Source organism: Sus scrofa, chromosome 3, assembly GCF_054392235.1.
Source record: "Sus scrofa isolate SSC_HxYL_T2T_F1_AM1 chromosome 3, Sscrofa_HxYL_maternal_Yorkshire_Landrace_v2.0, whole genome shotgun sequence".
In the NCBI taxonomy this organism is placed as follows: Eukaryota; Metazoa; Chordata; class Mammalia; order Artiodactyla; family Suidae; genus Sus; species Sus scrofa.
In genome coordinates, this window is record NC_139385.1 from 83,578,135 (window position 1) to 83,597,001 (window position 18,867).

General features: G+C 41.3%; 1 protein-coding gene and 1 long non-coding RNA gene across 11 annotated transcripts in view; one reads left to right on the forward strand and one right to left on the reverse strand.

Annotated features, from left to right (window-relative positions):
- The window catches only part of ZNF638 (zinc finger protein 638), a 140,625-nt gene extending 122,000 nt beyond the window's left edge, over window positions 1-18,625 (reverse strand). For all 10 annotated transcript variants that reach the window (XR_014841717.1, XR_014841708.1, XR_014841715.1 and 7 more), the window contains exon 1: window positions 18,455-18,625. Coding sequence is in view for 4 of the 10 variants with exons in the window: in XM_085018960.1 (XP_084875086.1) it covers window positions 18,455-18,570 (116 nt within the window). In the remaining 6 variants the exon portion in view is untranslated. The remainder of the gene's footprint in view (window positions 1-18,454) is intronic.
- On the forward strand, window positions 12,248-18,618 carry LOC146404737 (uncharacterized). The gene is made up of 2 exons (XR_014841730.1): window positions 12,248-12,302; window positions 15,311-18,618. It is a non-coding gene; the product is annotated as an uncharacterized LOC146404737 (long non-coding RNA).
- Window positions 18,626-18,867: the final 242 nt, after the last annotated feature.

Below are 18,867 nucleotides of genomic sequence, written 5' to 3' on the forward strand. Positions count from 1 at the left end.
TACCTACGCCCAGATGGACATTAATCCCTAATCCCCTGTGACTCCATTTACGGGAAGAAAAAGACACAGAAACTATGGGATTTATGGGACATTTCCACCCCTAAGACCCTACTGGACAAGGACTGATACAGGTAATAGAACAAGGCCAGTGGGAGAAAACCACATCTTTCGGGACCCCACAGTTGGTACCCTCCCCATCTTTAAGGAATAAAAACCCGTCTAGGGCAATAGAGAAGGGGGGCTCTTCTTCCTCCTTCCAGCAGCCCTGGGAGCTATTTGCTTTCCTTTAATAAAGACTTTGCTTGCTTGCTGTCTGTGTGTTTTGGGCGTTCATTCTTCGACTGCCGTGAACAGAACCCGGTTTCCGGTATCATCTTTCTGGTATCAATGGTGCCTAAGCCTCCGGGTTCCTTCTACCTTGCTGTTTACATTCTCTTTTTGTCTGCCTAGTTGAAGTTAGCTCACTGCACAATTCTGCCCACATGGCGGAAGAAAGAGAGGGAGACAGCAAACCCAGCCAGTGAAAGCATGCATTCTCAGCAAGGACATATTACCCCCAAGAGGCAAAAGCTGGTTCACGTGAGGTGGAAGGGGAAAAAAAATGTAGTCTTTTTACAGATAAAGGACAGATATTTAAACACAACGCATAAACAGGTATACAATAATACATCTGTAGTATTAAATTTTCACGGGGGCAATTAGGAAAGAAGCCTCCTTATGTCTTTTTTTTTTTTTTTCCAGGGCTGCACTCGTGGTTTTTGGAGGTTCCCAGGCTAGGGGTCAAGCCGGAGCTATAGCAGCCGGCCTGCACCAGAGCCATAGCAATGTCAGATCTGAGCCACATCTTTGACCTACACCACAGCTCGTGGCAATGCTGGATCCTTAACCCACTAAGCAGGGCCAGGGATGGAACCTGCATCCTCATGGATACTAGTCAGATTTGCTTCCCCTGAGCCATGACGGGAACTCCTAAAGAGCCTCCTTACGGAAATGATAATGAACAAAAGATTGAGAGACTATATTTTTGTGTTTTTTTTCTATGGCCACACCCGAGAAATATGGAAGTTCCTGGGCCAGAGACAGAATTCAAGCCACCGATGAGACCCAAGCCATAGCAACACTAGATCCTTAACCCACTGTGCCAGAAATGGGGATCGAACCCATGCCTCTGCAGCAGCAACCCAAGTCACTATAGTTGGATTCTTAATCCATAGCACCACAGCAGGAACTCCAAGAAACTATGTTTTAAAGGCAGGTACCAGAAGTTGCATCTATCTCTTCTACTCCCAAGAACTTAGTCACAGAGAGATAAAGCTAGATGTCAGGGAAGAAAGGAAATACTCTTTGGCTGGGTGGCCGCTGGCCCAGAGTAAACTTGGTTTCTTCCCACATGAGCCTATTCATAGTACTGCTTAATTGTCCCACAATCTAACAGTTGTTTGCACTCAGCAAGCAAGCCACAAGACCACAATGGAAGCAGCAATGTCTTATGAACAAGTTTTGGAATCCATGCACTGCCACTTCCATCACCATCTATGAAGGTATAGACCAATCCCAATACAGTGCTGAGAGAAGCTCACAGGCTGAGAATACCAGGAGACTAGGTTGGGGATCACCTAGAAGATTAGCTTTTTACTTGGAAGTATAATCGCAGGTTCTCATATTTATTTCTCATAAATGGGAAGAGCATTCTGGTTCAATTCTAGTTGTCCTTCAAGGCACTGACAAGTTGTTAACTCCCTAGCCAGATTTCATCGCTTCCTCCTTTGTGATTTTACAATACACTATTCCCACCTCTGTGCAGTACCTATCTCACTGTCTAATGGTTCACTATGTACAAAGGCTGTCTCACCAGTGAAAATACAGGACTGAGGCTTACTAAGTTTGCTGCCCTCCAAGCTCCAGACAGTGTTGAACACAGAAGAAAAAAAAAAAAAATGCCAGTCACTCTCATTGATCAGTAGGGAAACCAATTGGGACCAAAGTGAAAAGTCTTCTAAAGAATACCTTTAGTTCATCACTAATTTGTCTTACAAACCTAAGCAACTTGCTTAAAACAAGCAAGTAATCTAGCAAACAAAACAAACCCAGAATACGAATTTACTCATTTCGATGGTAGATGTAACTTCTCTGTCATCCAGAATTTTCGTATAAATCGTTTTACCTGGGCAGGCAAATTAAAATCAAAACTTTGCTGGATGAGTTTTGTAAGCTGCATTCTTTGTTTCAGAGGAAAGCTATGCTGCATTTAAATCACACCCTCCCAGATGATCTAATTCCAGCCTTCGCCCAGGAGTTATTTTAGTATCTTAGTTTCTACGGAAAACTGATAGTGATGCAAAACATCCCTTGCCTCCAGGCATGTAAATTCCATCTGGGGGAGGTTCAATTGACTTCCCTCTACTGGAGAAGAAGCCAGTTCTGCCATCTTCTGTACCTTTATCATAATATGTATCTGTAGATGGATCTATTCTTCTGACTCTCCCTTTGAATTAAGTTATAACATCTTACTAGTTGCCTTATTTAATTAATGAGTCACATAAAATGTTTAACATTTGTTTGTTTTATATCTGTATGAAAATCATGATTTTACCTGTTTTTGAAAATTTTTCCTCCAACAGCATATATATCTAGGACAAGAGGATTGATTGGTAATCTTAACCTAGGTTTTGTTTGTTTGCTTTTCTTTTCATTTTTTGGCTGTCCCGTGGCATATGAAGTTCTGGGGTGATGCTCCACAGAGGCTAACTCCAAGTTTTGTTTTGTTTTGTTTTTTGTCTTTTTGCCTTTTCTTGAGCTGCTCCCACAGCACCTGGAGGTTCCCAGGCTGGGGGTCTAATCGGAGCTGTAGCTGCCGGCCTACGCCAGAGCCACAGCAATGCGGGATCCGAGCCGAGTCTGCAACCTACACCACAGCTCACGGCAACGCTGGATCGTTAACCCACTGAGCAAGGCCAGCGACCGAACTCGAAACCTCATGGTTCCTAGTCAGATTCGTTAACTACGGTGCCATGATGGGAACTCCCCTAACTCCAAATTTTTAAAAAGCAGACCCTTAGAATTACACAAACTTGGATTCAAATCCTGGTTCTTTGAGGCACTCAGGACCACTGCACTGCACTGCACCACACACCTCCAGTGGGAGCCATTCACATGGCAGATTTTGTAAAGGTGCTTCACTGCATAGTGCTTTGCACAGGTCTGCATTGCGTGCAGGGCAACGCCACCTCCACTTCATAAGCAATCTGAGCATGCAGGGGTGTGTGCACTAGTAAAGCCTGTCCTGCCCCCTCTGCCTTGGTGATGATGAAATGTTTTATGAACCAATAAGATATATATGTGCTTAGCTATGATGATGTGAGCAAAGAGCATGGGGGTAGAAAAGGATAAAAGCAAGAGACAAGAGCAGCTTCTAAATGTTAATGGCTTTGTTCACCACAGTTCAACAGAACTTTTTGCAATGATGGAAATGTTCTCCATCTGTGCTGCCCTACCCAGTAACCACAACCCACATGTGGTTACTGAACCACTGAAATGTTGGTGGCATGACTGAGAAACAGAATTTTTAAATTTTATTTTAATTAGCTTATATTTAAATAGCTACATGTGGCTAGTGGCTACCATACCTGACGACACAGGTATAGACAACTAGTAAAAGGACAAATTGCTAGACTCAGAAAAATAGGAAACATAGGCTTCTCAAGCTTTTTGGTCCAAGTGAAATGGAGTTTTAACAAGAACAACCCCGCCTTGGCTAAGAAGGCAGCTACAAGCCTTTCCAGCTGTGCTCATCACTATGCCACCCTTCTTGTAATAATGTAACAACTGTGTGCCCTCTGTCCAAGCCAGCAGCCCTGCTAATCAGGTACCCAGCATTGCTTATCAGTTCCGCTTCTGTAACCTTGCTTGCTCAGTTTCTTGGGGAGGAACACTGTCTGCTTGGGGATGGGGGAGGTCCGGGATGCTTACATGGAAAAATCAAGACCTTGTAGTGTATAAAAGTTACTGGGAACAAAGACCTGGTGCTCAGACTCTGGAGGTGACTCCTCTGAGCCCTCACCGGTGCTGAATAAACCTTGCTTTTCCATATCTCCGAGTGCTGTTTGTCTCCTTCCATTGCCACGGTTTTTGCGGTTTCCGCAACACAAGGACCTACATATTTGAAAAGCACCGAGGAAGAGTTCCCGTCATGGCTCAGCAGTTAACAAACCCAACTAGTATCCATGAGGCCTCACTCCATGGGTTAAGGATCTGGCATTGCCATGAGCTGTGGTATAGGTCAAAGATGCGGTTTGGATCTGGCGTTGCTGTGGCTGTGGTGTAGGCCAGCAGCTGCTGCTCCAAGTCCACCCCTAGCCTGGGAACCTTGGGTGCGGCCCTAAAAAGACAAAAAAAAAAAAAAAAAAGCACTGAGGAGTTTCTGGTGACCTAGCAGTTAAGGATCTGGCATTGTCACTGCTGTGGCTTGGATAACTGCTCTGGTGAGGGCCAAGGAACTTCTGCATCCAAAATGCACAGTCAAATAATACTAATAAAATATTTAAAAAATAAAAAACTTTGAGACTCCAGAGAATTTTGCTTATGTGGATCATATCTATCTAGATTTATTGTCTTAAGAAAAACAGAAATTTTAGTAAGACTCCTATTGGCCCATTTAAAAATAATCTCATAATTTTTATGAAAAAATAACTATTTTCCAAAACAAAAAATTGGAACAATGGCACTGCTTTATATTTCTGCAACCAATCTACTGCAATAGTATATAGCTACTCCATTATATGCTTATAAGAAAAAGGCAAATATCATGTAAGTATTATTACAAAAAAGGGTCTAAGGAACCCCCTAAGACTATTTTTTTTTTTTTTTTTTTAGGGCTGCACCCTCGTCATATGGAAGTTCCCAGGCTGGGGGCGAATTGGAGCTAAAACTGCCAGCCTACATCACAGCCACAGCGACAGCAACATGGAATCTGAGCCGCGTCTGCGACCTACACCATAGCTCACCAAAACGCCAGATCCTTAGCCCACTGAACGAGGCCAGGGATCAAACCCGAGTCCTTACGGATATCAGTTGGGTTCATTACCACTGAGCCACAAAGGGAACTTCTAAGAGTGCACTTTGAGAAACACTCACCTAGTTATAGGACAAGTAAACAGCAAAATGTTGGATACCCCCTCACCTAGGGCTGCTCTCTTACCCTATTGCAAACAGGTGACTCTGTCAGCCTCACAGCAGGTAAGTCTCTGGCCTCCAGGTTACCAGTCAAGGGCCAGGATAAGGGACAAGGCAGAGATAAGCAAGTTAAGAAAAAGCCTATACAGGTGATCCCTGAACAACATGGGGTTAGAGGCACAGACCGCCTGTCCCGTTGCAAAGGAAAATCCACCTATAACTTCTTCTTCTTCTTCTTTTTTTTTTTTTTTTGCTTTTTAGGGCTGCACCTGAGGCATATGGAAGTTCCCAGGCTAGGGGTCTAATTGGAGCTACAGCTGCCAGCCTATGCCACAGTCCCAGCAATGTCAGATCCAAACCATGTCTGCAACCTACACCACAGCTCGTCGGATCCTTAACCCACTGAGCAAGGCCAGGGATCGAACTCCCCGAGTCCTCATGGATCCTAGTCGGACTCATTAACTGCTGAGCCGTGAAGGGCGCTCCCCTTCTATAACTTTTGACTCTCCCCAAACTTAACCACTAATAGCCTGCTATTGACCAGAAACCTTATCAATAACATAGCTGATTAACACATACGTATGTCATATGTATTATATATTGTATTTTTACCATAAAGTAGTTAGAGAACACAAAATGTTATTAAGAAAATTATAAGGAAGGGAAAATACATTTATAGTACTGTATTTACTGATACTATACATTTACATCTGTTTAGAAGAATCGTCTGTCAGTACAGCATCATATTGTCTTATATGGTAAAACACTGTAGATATTATATATATTACTAATACCAGACATCAAAAATGAAAGGATGATGTGAAAAAGAAATTCATATTTATTTACAGGCATAATGATTTATGTATTAATAATGAAGAAGCAGCAACATGATTGTTTTATGGTAGCCTAGTGCAATCAATATGATCACTTCACGGTAGCCTAGCCTATACACTAATAAATAAATCATTATAAAATGTTTATGGCATACAGTCTTACAGTCATATTCATAATACAGTATTGGAAACATTGTTACCTTAAAAAAAAAGACTTAACTGTGATGATAGGCTGATACACAGTTTCTCCAATTAGGAGAGAGAGAGAGAGGCAAACTATACAGTAATATAATTCTTTGAAATCAAAGTTATAGAAACGTAAGAAAACCAACACACTATTAATTTTACATTAACTATCACTCACCTTATGCCTGTCTAAGGATAAACAGTATCTACATATATGTAGCATTCACACCATAGCTTTTTCTTAATTTTTTCCATGTTTCTAGTCTACAGAGTTTCTAAGTTTTTCAAATTGTCATAAATCTCTAAATATTTTTCCAATATATTTCTTGAAAAAATTCCTTGTATAAGTGGACCTGCATAGTTTAAATCCACGTTGTTCAAGTATCAACTGTATAGTAAACCATGGGGCCCTCAAGGAATTCACATAGTGGGCCTGAGACTGCTATCCTTTAAACAGCCTACTTGCAAGGCTAGCCCTTGGCTGATGACTGGGAACTCTGATTTCAGAAAAGTTTCCACCATTCCCTACCTGATAAGAGTACCTCAATGTGCATAAACACAAACAATTCGGTTTGTGCCGAACACCTGCTTTCCTTCTGGGAGTTTGGCTTTTTGATATGTGCTAGGGGGAAGGTACCTATAAGAGCAGTACCAAGTAAAAAGCTTGGGCACTGAGTTGCTAATGAGATGCCCTGATGGACAACACTTCACATAGGTTGTCACAATTCAGTGCTGGAGAAATTCCACACGGTCTGTGTGACTCTAGTGGGAGAGGACTCTGGAAGCTTGTGCCTGCTTTCCCTGGACTTTGCCCTACACTCCTTTTCCTTTGGCTGATTTTGCTTTATATCCTTCCTCTGTATTAAATCAGAGCTGTGAGTACGACTTACACGCTCAGTCCTGTGAGGGCTCTTAGTGCATCACTGAACCTGGGGGTAGTGTTGGGTAATTTCAACATATTCCCCTTCATTGGCCCTGCTCCCAGAATGTCAACACCCAGGATTACATCACACACGACAAAGGATTGGAAGATTCTTCCTGAAGAAACTGGAAATCCAAACAGGAAAAAGGACCACAAAGGGCAGGAACAACGAAAAAAGCAAAAGAAAACTCCAAAAATAAAACTACCATGAATATCTTTAAAAAGGTAAGAAAATATATTGCATCCATAAAACAAGAAAAGGATGCTATGAAGAGACGCAAATAGAGAACAAGAAAGATTAAAATTAAAAAATGATCATCAAGGAGTTCCCATCGTGGCACAGTGGTTAATGAATCCGACTAGGAACCATGAGGTTGAGGGTTCGATTCCCGGCCTTGCTCAGTGGGTCGAGGACCTGGCGTTTCAGTGAGCTGTGGTGTAGGTTGCAGACTCGGCTCGGATCCCGCATTGCTATGGCTCTGGCGTAGGCCGGCAGCTACAGCTCCGATTGGATCCCTAGCCTGGGAACCTCCATATGCCGTGAGAGTGGCCCTAGAAAAGACAAAAAAAAAAAAACATCAAAATTAAATACTGAATAGAAGCGCTAGAAGACAGAGTTAAAAAAATTGCCTGGAGAAAGTGAAAAAGGAAAAAAGAGAAAGATTAAAAAAACAGAAGAGAGAAGAAAAGAACTTATTGAAATAAACAACCAGACTAAGAAAAAAAAAGGCCTCAGGTTGAAAGGGTCCTCCAAGTACAAAGCACAATGAATGAAAAAATAAATATGTTAAGGTCACATAACCATAACATTTCAGAATACCCAAGAGAAGACTCTAAAAAGCTATCAGAAAGGAAAAAAACCCATTTTTTTAAAGCATACAAAATTTAACATCATACTTTTACTAGTAATACTGACAGTAGATACACTAACACTGCATCTTTAAAACTCTGAGGAAACACCTAGACTCAGCTAGTTCTGAGACACGCAAGGACTTAGAAAACTTATTCTTTTTTTTTTTTTTTTTTTTTGCTTTTTAGGGCCACACCAAGGCATATGGTGAGGTTTCCAGGCTAGGGGTCACATCAGAGCTACAGCTGCTGGCCTACACCACAGCTCACGGCAACGCCGGATCCTTAACCCACTGAGCAACGCCAGGGATCAAACCTGCAACCTCACGGTTCCTACTCAGATTCGTTTCTGCTGAGCCACGACAGGAACACCACTTATCCTTTCTTAGTAAGTGTTTGACCAAAGTGGTAAGTAAACCAAACCAGGACCTAAGTAACAAAGGATCCAAACTAGGAGACATGAAGGAAAGTTCCAGAACTCTAGCTGTGCACCAAACAGAGAGAACTTTTATCTTCTCACTTCTGTTCAGAATTCCATCTTGGCTATCATATTTCCTTTTTTTTTTTTTTTTTTTTTTAATCTCCCCACCTATGGCATATGCAAGTTCCAGGGTTAGGGACTGAATCCAAGCCACAGCTGTGGCAACATGGGATCCTTTAACCCACTGCCCCAGGCCTGGGATGGACTGGCACCTCCATAGTGACCCAAGCCACTGCAGTTGATTCTTAACCCACTGCACCACAGCAGCAACTCCTATCTTGGCTATCATATTTCTAATTTCATAGAGCACTTTCCCATTCTCTGATTTTTCTTCCCATAGTATCCAATTCTTACTTTATGAGTACAGTCTCCTTTGTTATCTCTTTAAAGACCCTAATCTTTAGGTTGGGTGCAAACCTAGAACCAGACCAGATTAGAATGAGAAGAATGAGATCTAACAAAGGGAAAGACAAAAACTACATGATCATTTCGAAAGACACTGAAAACACATTTGAGAAAATTCAACATCTATTTATGATAAAAACTCTCTAAAGGGAACATAACTCAACATAATAAAAGTCATTTATGACAAATCCACAGCCAACATAATACTCAACAGTGAAAAGCTGAAAGCTTCCCCACTAAATTCAGAACAAGGCAAGGATGCCCACTCTCACTGCTTTTATTTAGCATGGTACTGGAAGTCCTAGCCATGGCAATCAGACAAGAAAAAAGATATAAAAGGTATCCAAATTGAAAGGGAAGAGGTAAAATTGTTACTATCTGCAGATGACATGATACTCTATAGAGAACCCTAAAGTCTCTACACAAACTAATAAATGATTTCATCAAGGTAGCGGGATACAAGATTAATATACAGAAATATATTGCATTTCTATACACTAATAATGAAATATGAAAAAGAGAAAGTAAAAAAAAAAAAAAAAAAAAAAGTCCTATTTAAAATCATTTCCGGGAGTTCCTGTTGTAGTTCAGTGGGTTAAGAACCCACGATAGTCTATATGAGGATGCAGATTCAATCCCTGGCCTCGCTCATTGGGCTACGGATCTAGTGTAGCCATAAGCTGTGGCATAGGTTGTAGATGCAGCTTGGATCTGGTGTTGCCATGGCTGTGTCATAGGCCTCAGCCACAGCTCCAATTCAACCCCCATCCTGGGAGTTTCCATAAGCCACAGGTGCAGCTGTAAAAAGGGGAAAAAAAAAATCACATTAAAAAAAGACCTAAAAATAAATTTACCCAAGGAGGTGAAAGACCTATGCACTAAAAACTATAAAACACAGATAAAGGAAATTGAAGATGATACAAAGAAAAGGAAAAATATCCCATGTTTGCGGATTGAAGAAATTTATACTGGTTTGGGTTTTTTTGGCCATGCCCGTGGCATGCAGAAGTTCCCAGGCTGGGGATCGAAACTGTACAATACCTGTAACCAGAGCCACAGCAATCAGACAAGTGACAATGCCAGATCTTCAACCTGCAGAGCCACCAGGGAACTCCCAGAATTAATATTGTTAAATTGGCCATACTACCCAAAGCAGTCTACAGATTTAATGCAATCCATATCAAAACACCCATGACATTTTTCACAGAATTAGAAAAATAATCCTAAAATTTTTGTGGAACCACAAAAGACCCAGAATTCCCCAAACAGTCCTGAGACAAAAGGACAAAGCTGGAGGTATAACACTCCAGACCCTTCTAGACTATACTACAAAGCCACAGTAATCAAAGAAGCAAAATACTGGTACAAAAGCAGAAACATAGGTCAATGGAACACAAAAGGGAAGCCAGAAATAAGTCCATGTTCAATTAAGCTATGACAAAAAGGCAAGAATATACAATGGAGAAAAGACAGGCTTTTCAAAAAGTAGTGTTGGGAAAGCTGGATAGGTAAATATAATACAAGGAAATGAAAACATTCCCTCATACCATACACAAAAATAAACTCAAATGGTTTAAAGACCCAAATGCAAGACATGACACCACAAAACTCCTAGAAGAGAACATAGGTGAAACATTCTTTGACTTAAATATAGCAGTATTTTCATAGATCAGTCTCCCATGGCAAAAGAAATAAAAGCAAAAAATAAACAAATGGGACCTAATCAACTTAAAAGCTTTTGCACAGCACAGGAAACCATTAACAAAATGAAAAAACAACCTACAGGTTGGAGGAAAATATTTGCATACAACACAGCTAACCAGATGTTAATATCCAAAATACATAAACACTCATACAACTCAATATTGTAAAAAAAAAAAAAAATTTAAAAATTGGGCAGAAGACCTAAACACACATTTTGCAAAGAAAACATATATACAGACAGCTAACAGGCACATGAAAACATGTTCGACCTTGCTAATTTTTAGAGAAATGCAAATCAAAACCACAATGAGGTATCACTTCACACAGGTCAGAATGGCCAAATCAAGAAGTCTACAAATATTAAATGCTGGAGGGGATGTGGAGAAAAGGGAACACTCCTACACTGTTGGTGAAAACGCAAATTGGTTTAGCCACTATGGAAAACAGTATGGAGGACCCTTAAAAAACTAAAAATAGAATGATGAGCCAGCAATTCCACTCCTGAATATAGATCCAGAAAAAAAAAAGAAAACTCTAATTTGAAAAAATACATGCACCCCCCGTGTTCACAGTGGCATTATTTACAATAGCCAAGATATGGAAGCAACTTAAGTGCCCATCAGCAGGACTACTGGCTTAAAAGGATGTGGTACATATATACAATGGAATATTGTTCAGCCATAAAACAGAATGAAATTTTGTCACTTGCAGCAATATGGACAGACCTAGAGAATATTACAGGTAATGAAACAGGTCAGATGGAGAAAATAAGCACTATACGATATCACTTATATGTGGAATCTAAAAGTAATATAAATGAGTCTATATACAAAACAAACAGATTCTTAGAGAAAAAAACTTATAAGTATGGGATTAACAGTTAGAAGCTACTATTCATAAAACAGATAAGCAACAGGGATTACTGTACAGCACAGAGATTTATACCCAACAGTTTGTATAACCTATAATTAAATATTATCTATTAAATAAATAATAGGAAAAGAAGAACGAAATCTAGAGAATGGAAGTTTTGAGAAAAAAAATGAAATTGATAGATTCTTGCATTCATTTGAAGGCACCTGAGCAACTGGAAAAATTAACCAGACACTAATAGAAAATAAGGTAAATGAAAGAAATAATCTTAAGAGATCCCGCTGTGGCGCAGTGGGTTAAGAATGCCACTGCAGTGGCTCCAGTGGCTGTGAGGGCTCCGGTTTGATGCCTGGCCTGGTGTAGTGGGTTAACGGATCTTTTGTCTGAAAGGCTAATCATATTTACCTCATCATAATAATAGTATAAAACCTAACTACTGATTTAACTAAATATTGAGATAAAATCTCAACTAAAAGATGGAAGAAGTCAAAATAGAGATAAAAAGAGCTAAACCCTCATCTTGATTGATCAGTTCTCAATTTCTCAAAAGAGTTAATCAATAATACCTAAATCATTTAAGTCAAGAAGTAGTTATAAAATATACTTTTTAGAAAAATAGAGGGAAATATTAGATGAAAAAATTATAAGAGCTGAAAGTAGTTGCCTTCTGGAAAAGAAAAAAGGACTCAAGAGGAATGTGTCTCATATCTCTATGATAAACTTTTAAGAATAGCTATTTTTTCAATGATGTATCCTATTACTTTGAAGTAATATTTTAAAAACAATGTAATGATTAATTAAACTGGAAGATTTTACAATTCCTTTTTTTTTTTTTTTTTTTTTGCCTTTTTTAGGCCCGCACTTGCGGCATATGGAGGTTCCCAGGCTAGGGGTCCAATCAGAGCTACAGCTGCCGGCCTACACCACTGCTCATGGCAACACCAGATCCTTAACCAACTGAGCGAGGTCAGGGATCAAAGCCAGGGATCAAACCCGCAACAGCATGGTTCCTAGTCAGATTCATTTCCACTGTGCCAGGACGAGAACTCTTACAATTTCTTACATCAATATTCCAAGTGATTTCCTCTTCACTCAGCAAGAGAGCCTTGTATGCAACACCCAACAACCATTAAGAAAACTCTTTTTTCGTGTGTGTGGGGTTTTTTTTCTTTCTCTCTTTTTCTTAGAGCCACACCTTCGGCATATGGAGGTTCCCAGGCGAGGGGTCCAATGGGAGCAGTAGCTGCCAGCCTATGCCAGGGTCACAGCAACTCAGGATCCGAGCCGCATCTGCAACCTACACCACAGCTCACCACAATGCCAAATCCTCGACCGACTGAGCAAGGCCAGGGATTGAACCTGTGTCCTCATGGATGCCAGTCAGGTTCATTAACCGCTGAGCCATGACAGGAATTCCAAGAAAACTCTTTAATTGTCTCTTCAACGTTTTGATCAGGTCCATCTTCTGACTTTATTCTCTCTTTCTGTTGCTAATCATTTTCTAGAAAAAAAATTTATGGAGGATACTCTCTATGTACTGATATGAAAAGATCTCTATGATACACTGCAACGTGGAAAAGCAATGGAAGAAACTGCAAATATATCTACAAAGTCTGCTTGATATGTAAATGCATGAAATATCTGTGGAGAACAAGCAATAAATCACTAATAATGATTACCCAGGGCAGGTGAAATTGAAGGAATGGGAATTGAGGAGATGAGGAACAGGGGAAAGAGGGAGGCTTTCCATTGCACAGTTTTTAACTTTTTGCTCTTTAACCCTGTGAAATGATGGCCTACTCAAAAAGCATTTTTTAGGAATTCCCACTGTGATGCAGTGGCTTAAGAATCCAACTGCAGCAGCTCAGGTTGCTGCAAAGGCATGGGTTCCATCTCTGGCCTGAGAACCTTCATATATTGTGACTGGGCTATAGATGTTTTTTTTAAGGAGTTCCCGTCGTGGCTCAGTGGTTAACGAATCCAACTAGGAACCATGAGGTTACCAGTTGAATCCCTGGCCTAACTTAGTGGGTTAAGGATCCGGCGTTGCCATGAGCTGTGATGTAGGCCAGTGGCTACAGCTCCGATTAGACCCCTAGCCTGGCAACCCCCATATGCTGCAGGTGAGGCCCTAGAAAAAGACAAAAAAAAAATTTTTAACTTTGTTATACCTCTTTATCTTGGTGTAAAATCAAAATATAATTACTTTCAGAGTTCCCATCATGGCTCAGTAGTCACAAATCCAACTAGTATCCATGAGGATAAAGGTTGGAGTCCTGGCCTTGCTCAGTGGGTTAAGGATCCAGCATTGCCATGAGTTGTGGTGTACTGTAGGTCGAATATGTAGCTTGGATCCCACATTGCTGTGGCATAGACAGGCAGCTGTGGCTCTGATTTAACCACTAGCCTGGGAACTTGCATACGCCACAGGTGCAGCCTTAAAAGCAAAAAAAAAAAAAAAATTATCGTCAATATTTTAGGAAATAGTAAAAATAAGGAAAATACCCCCAAATCCCATCTCTCCAGAGATAACAACTTTTAACATTCTCATGTATATACTTGTGTAATCTCATCACATATTTGAACTTGCACACTTACATGCCAACCTAAGAACCTACCTAGCAGTCTATTAATCCTCACAATAATCTATTAATCTGTAATAAGATTATAAAGGTTCAAATAACATAGAAAGGAGTAAACCTTGTAGATAAGCAGGGACAGCTGAAAACTCCCATTCATCTCTAAGGATTCCAGGATTATTTCAAAGGTGGAATGGTTTCATTGCCCAGATGCATGAATATAACCTTTCCTTTTTCCTTCTTACAATCTAGCTCAAGGGTTTTTAAACTTTACATGCAGAAGAATTTCTCAAAGCGGCAAACCTGAATCAAGTCTAATCTTTACTACAATTAACTCTTTTGATGCTTCTTTTAGCCAAAGTGTGATAATAGTCATAATTTTAAAGAATTTATTTTTTTACCCTGATATTCTATTTTGATCACCTTCTCGTTTTGTCAGATTTCTTCCACAACGTGATTTATCATGGTTGTATAGATTTACATTGTATTCATATACAGTATGAGTTATTATATTCTATGAGTTAAACTATTTTACCATGTCCCTTTTTAGAGGCATTTAGTTTTCTCAAAGTTTCATCATCATAAACAACAGTGCAACAAACATTCCTGTAACTAATCCTGTGTACATATCCATTACTATTTCCTTAGAACTAATTCCTAGAAGTGGAATTGCTGGTCAAACATATCTAAAATATTGAAAAAATTTTAATAAGTATGAATGATATGCCTTCCAAAAACCTAATTAACTATAAATGGGAAAGTAAATATAAGATACTTAGGGGAAATGACAAAGGATCCTTTACTAATTCCATCTGTGAGGCCTCAAGTACCAAGTAAATCCCCAAAACTCAAACTGCAAAATTTTGCTCATGTAAAACATGTCAAAAAAAAAGGTGACAAACCTTGATATCAAAACCACAGCTTTTACATGAATGCTGCAAGTAAAATCTTGAGGCCGCAAAGAGAGGTCTCTATGACAAACTCTTTTAGCAGTGACATGTCACTGAGGGATGACAGAAAATACAAGTTCTCAGAGTCTTCCAACTTAAGGCTATTATAAAAAAAACTGCAGGAGTTCCCGTCGCGGCGCAGTGGTTAACGAATCCGACTAGGAACCATGAGGTTGCGGGTTCAGTCCCTGCCCTTGCTCAGTGGGTTAACGATCCGGCATTGCCGTGAGCTGTGGTGTAGGTCGCAGACATGGCTCGGATCCCGCGTTGCTGTGGCTCTGGCGTATGCCGGTGGCTACAGCTCCGATTAGACCCCTAGCCTGGGAACCTCCATATGCCGCGGGAGCGGCCCAAAGAAATAGCAAAAAGATAAATTAAGAAAAAAAACCAAAAACTGCAGCATTTAATGTTAGTGGTTACAATATTCAAAATTATTGAAGCATTTTAGCACCAGATCCCTTTCTTGAAGGAGAAAATGTCTTAATAATCTCTGCTGGTGCTGACAGTTCAATGGAGAAAAACAACATTTTTTTAATAAGCCCCTACTCTCCCAAATTACATACTCAACACTATTAACACCATTCCAAATCTGGAACCTATTTAGTTGTGGGTGAAAGCAGACCTAAGTAGATTAGTAAAAAAATAACCTTTCAAAAAGCTGATGATCTAAACAATATACATTTTTTCTGTATTTGGTAAAATTTCTTTATAGTAATATTAATAACCATAAAATAAAAAAAGCTCAAATGTTTTTGTTTAGCTTTTTTTTATTTTTTACTAGAGTGTAAAAAATAACATTGTAGTTGATCTACAATGTTGTGCCAATTCTGCTGTACAGCATGGTGATTCAGTTATACGTATATGTATATATATATAATGTACACATATATACATTCTTTTGTTTATATTCTTTTTCATCACAGTCTATCCCAGCAGATTAGATATAGTTCCCTGTGCTATACACTAGGACCTTGTTATTTAGAAAGTTCAAAATTTTTAAAAACAAACATCATTGTTGCATTCCAAGGACTCCATTGACATCCCAAACTATTTTTGGGTGAGATCCAACACACTATACAATTCTACACATCATAATGAAAATAATATAACTTTAAAAAAAGAACAGTCCATGGCACAACATTGTAAATCAACTAAAGAGCAATCCCCACACATTCCTTTTTTTATTTTTTTATTACTCAAATGAATTTATCACATCTGTAGTTGTATAATGATCATAAAAATCTAATTTCACAGGATTTCCATCCCACAGCCCAAGCACATCCCCCCACCCCACCCCCCAACTGCCTCCTCTGGAGACCATAAATTTTCCCACACATTCTTTAAACCATTCTATTCTCATAGATCAGTACTAAGTAAGTTCTGGTCAGCCGTAAAATATTCCCAGAAGCAAAAGGTAAAGAGTCACTGTATTTTACAGCTGCCTCAACTCCCCTCCCTAAAATACACTTAAAGTTCAAATAAGAAGTCATTCAGAATCCAGACAACCAAAAAAAAAAAAAGAAAAGAAAAAAAAGAAAAAGACTTCCCGTCTTGGTGCAGCGGAAACGAACCCGACTAGGAGCCATGAGGTTGCGGGGTTCGATCCCTAGCCTCGCTCAGGAGGTTAAGGATCCTGCGTTGCCATGAGCTGTGGTGTAGGTCACAGACGCAGCTCCGATCTGGCGTTCCTGTGGCTGTAGCGTAGGTCGGCAGCAACAGCTCGGATTAGACCCCTAGCCTGGAAAACTAACTCCATATGCCGTGAGTGCAGCCCTGAAAAGACAAAAACCAAAAACCAAAAACCAAAAAAAAAAAAAAAAAAAGAATCCAGACAACTAACAAAACCCAAGTCCTTTTACAAAAAAACAGAAAAGATCCATTTTGATTTTACAAGAGAATCTACAGAAGCAATTTTAAAAGGTGTTTAAAACATTTACACTTTTCATAATTACTACATAAAAGAGAGTAGCATTTCTATTTTCCAACTCCCTAATAAGAACAATAACTACAGTATTCCACAATCTCCAATATGCCTTCATTTAAAAATATCTATAATCTGAATCTCGGAAAGAGGCAGACTAAATTCCAGCACATTTTTCTCAATCCTGCAATCCCTTTTCCTAATCCTTAGGGGATAAGGCAATAAACATTCCTTTTTGACTCAAATCAACCCACGGGGGCTTGGAAAAGGGCAAAGCAGACCGAAACAATGCCACCAGAACTTGAACCGGGAAACCAGAGCCAAGAAGCATGACACGATATCACAGGATTCCGGTCTGCAAAATGTGTATCATTCTCTTCACTCCTGGCTCCCAACAACTCGCAACAAAATCCACAGAGATTGAGAGAGGGCAGTGCAGTACTGGTATTGGGTTGTCAGAGCAATTCACTTAATTACTCTAAGTGTCGGTTCTACAGGACCCCCAAAAAAGAACTGGAGACAGATTCAGGCCACAAAAGTGAAAAGAAAGAGCCGATGCTGCTACGAAGTGCCCCCCAGACAGAAACTTGAGCAGTGTCCTAACAGGTGTGCAGCTCGGCTTCCTGGGGACTCTTGGAAAATGCAATTCGCTGCAATCAACAGCTATCCTTTTCGGCGCCTGAGGACAGACACGAGTCTGCAGCCGAACCAGCTTCGGGGGGCATGACCGAATTCCTTCCTCTATCCAGTGGGATCTGGGTGTGCGGGGGCGGGGACGGGGGGGGGGACCGGCGCATGCGCTTTTTACATCTTTCCAAAATCTGGAACCCGGGTGTGCAGAAATGGGTGAAAACAAGCTTAAGCAAACTGAAGGGGGAAAATAAATACTGATGATTCAAAAGGGTACGCATGGTTTCTTTTACTTTTCTGTACTTTGAAATGCATAGCTTCTTTTATTTTCCTGTACTTTGAGAAATTCCATTAAAGAAAGAAATCTGTTACCTAAAATAGGAAAATTCAAAATGTATTATTTAGGAAACCAAAGTGTCAGTGTTTCCTTCAAATGACTACCCTGACATCGACTACTGGGATACAGCATATTATGAAATTCTATAATGTACTTTTTTTTAAGAGCAATCTTTAGAAAGAGTTCGAGTTATCCAAGCTATTTCACTGACTTCGAAACGAACCCCACCCCTCATCACCCCACCACACCAATAACCTGCAGCGTATCGATCATTTACTTAATCCCAAGACCTGTCCGCACAGCGCCGCGTCCACGGAGCCTGTCCAGAACCCAAGAAGACCGGGACCGCGAAGTCAAGCGACAACTGCCGGTGAGGCGTTCCACCGCGAGCTGACCCGCCGAGCGCTTCAGCACACACAACTTGGTTAGCGCTAAAGACCAGACGACTGGGGAGTAACAGTCACCGGGTTGGGGCGAGGGGGGTGAGGCCCCAACCGCGCGACGCAATGATACCTTGGCTCGGACCCTGCCGGCCAGCCCGCCCCTGCCTGCCCACCCAGTGCCAACCGCCCCTCAGCAAGGGAGAGGGCAGGGAGCCCAAGGAGCTCTCACCGCTTCAGCGGGTCCGTAGCCCGGGGCGCCGAGGCTGTCGCGGAGACGGAGCTCGGCGCCGCAGCCCCTGCTGCAGCGGGGGTTGTAGCCCCGGCAGGAACGCAGTCCCGGGGCATAGCCAGCGGCTCTCCGGCAGCATCCGCACAGGATCTCCGCACTCCCCACACCTCTAACCTTCCGCTCCTCCCGCTCCCGGCACCGCGCGTTTGGACTCGCCCCCCCGTCCCAAACGGCCAATGGGCGCGGAGCGCGGGAAGCCAGGGGCGGGGCGGGGCGGGGCGGGGCGGGGCGGGGCGGGGCGGGGCGGGGCGGGGCCGGGCCGGGCCGGGCCGGGCCGGGCCGGGCCTGACTCCCAGCTACGCCTCTGGCTTGGAGGTCTTAGCGTCCAGATTTACGTGTGGCCCCGTTTGGAA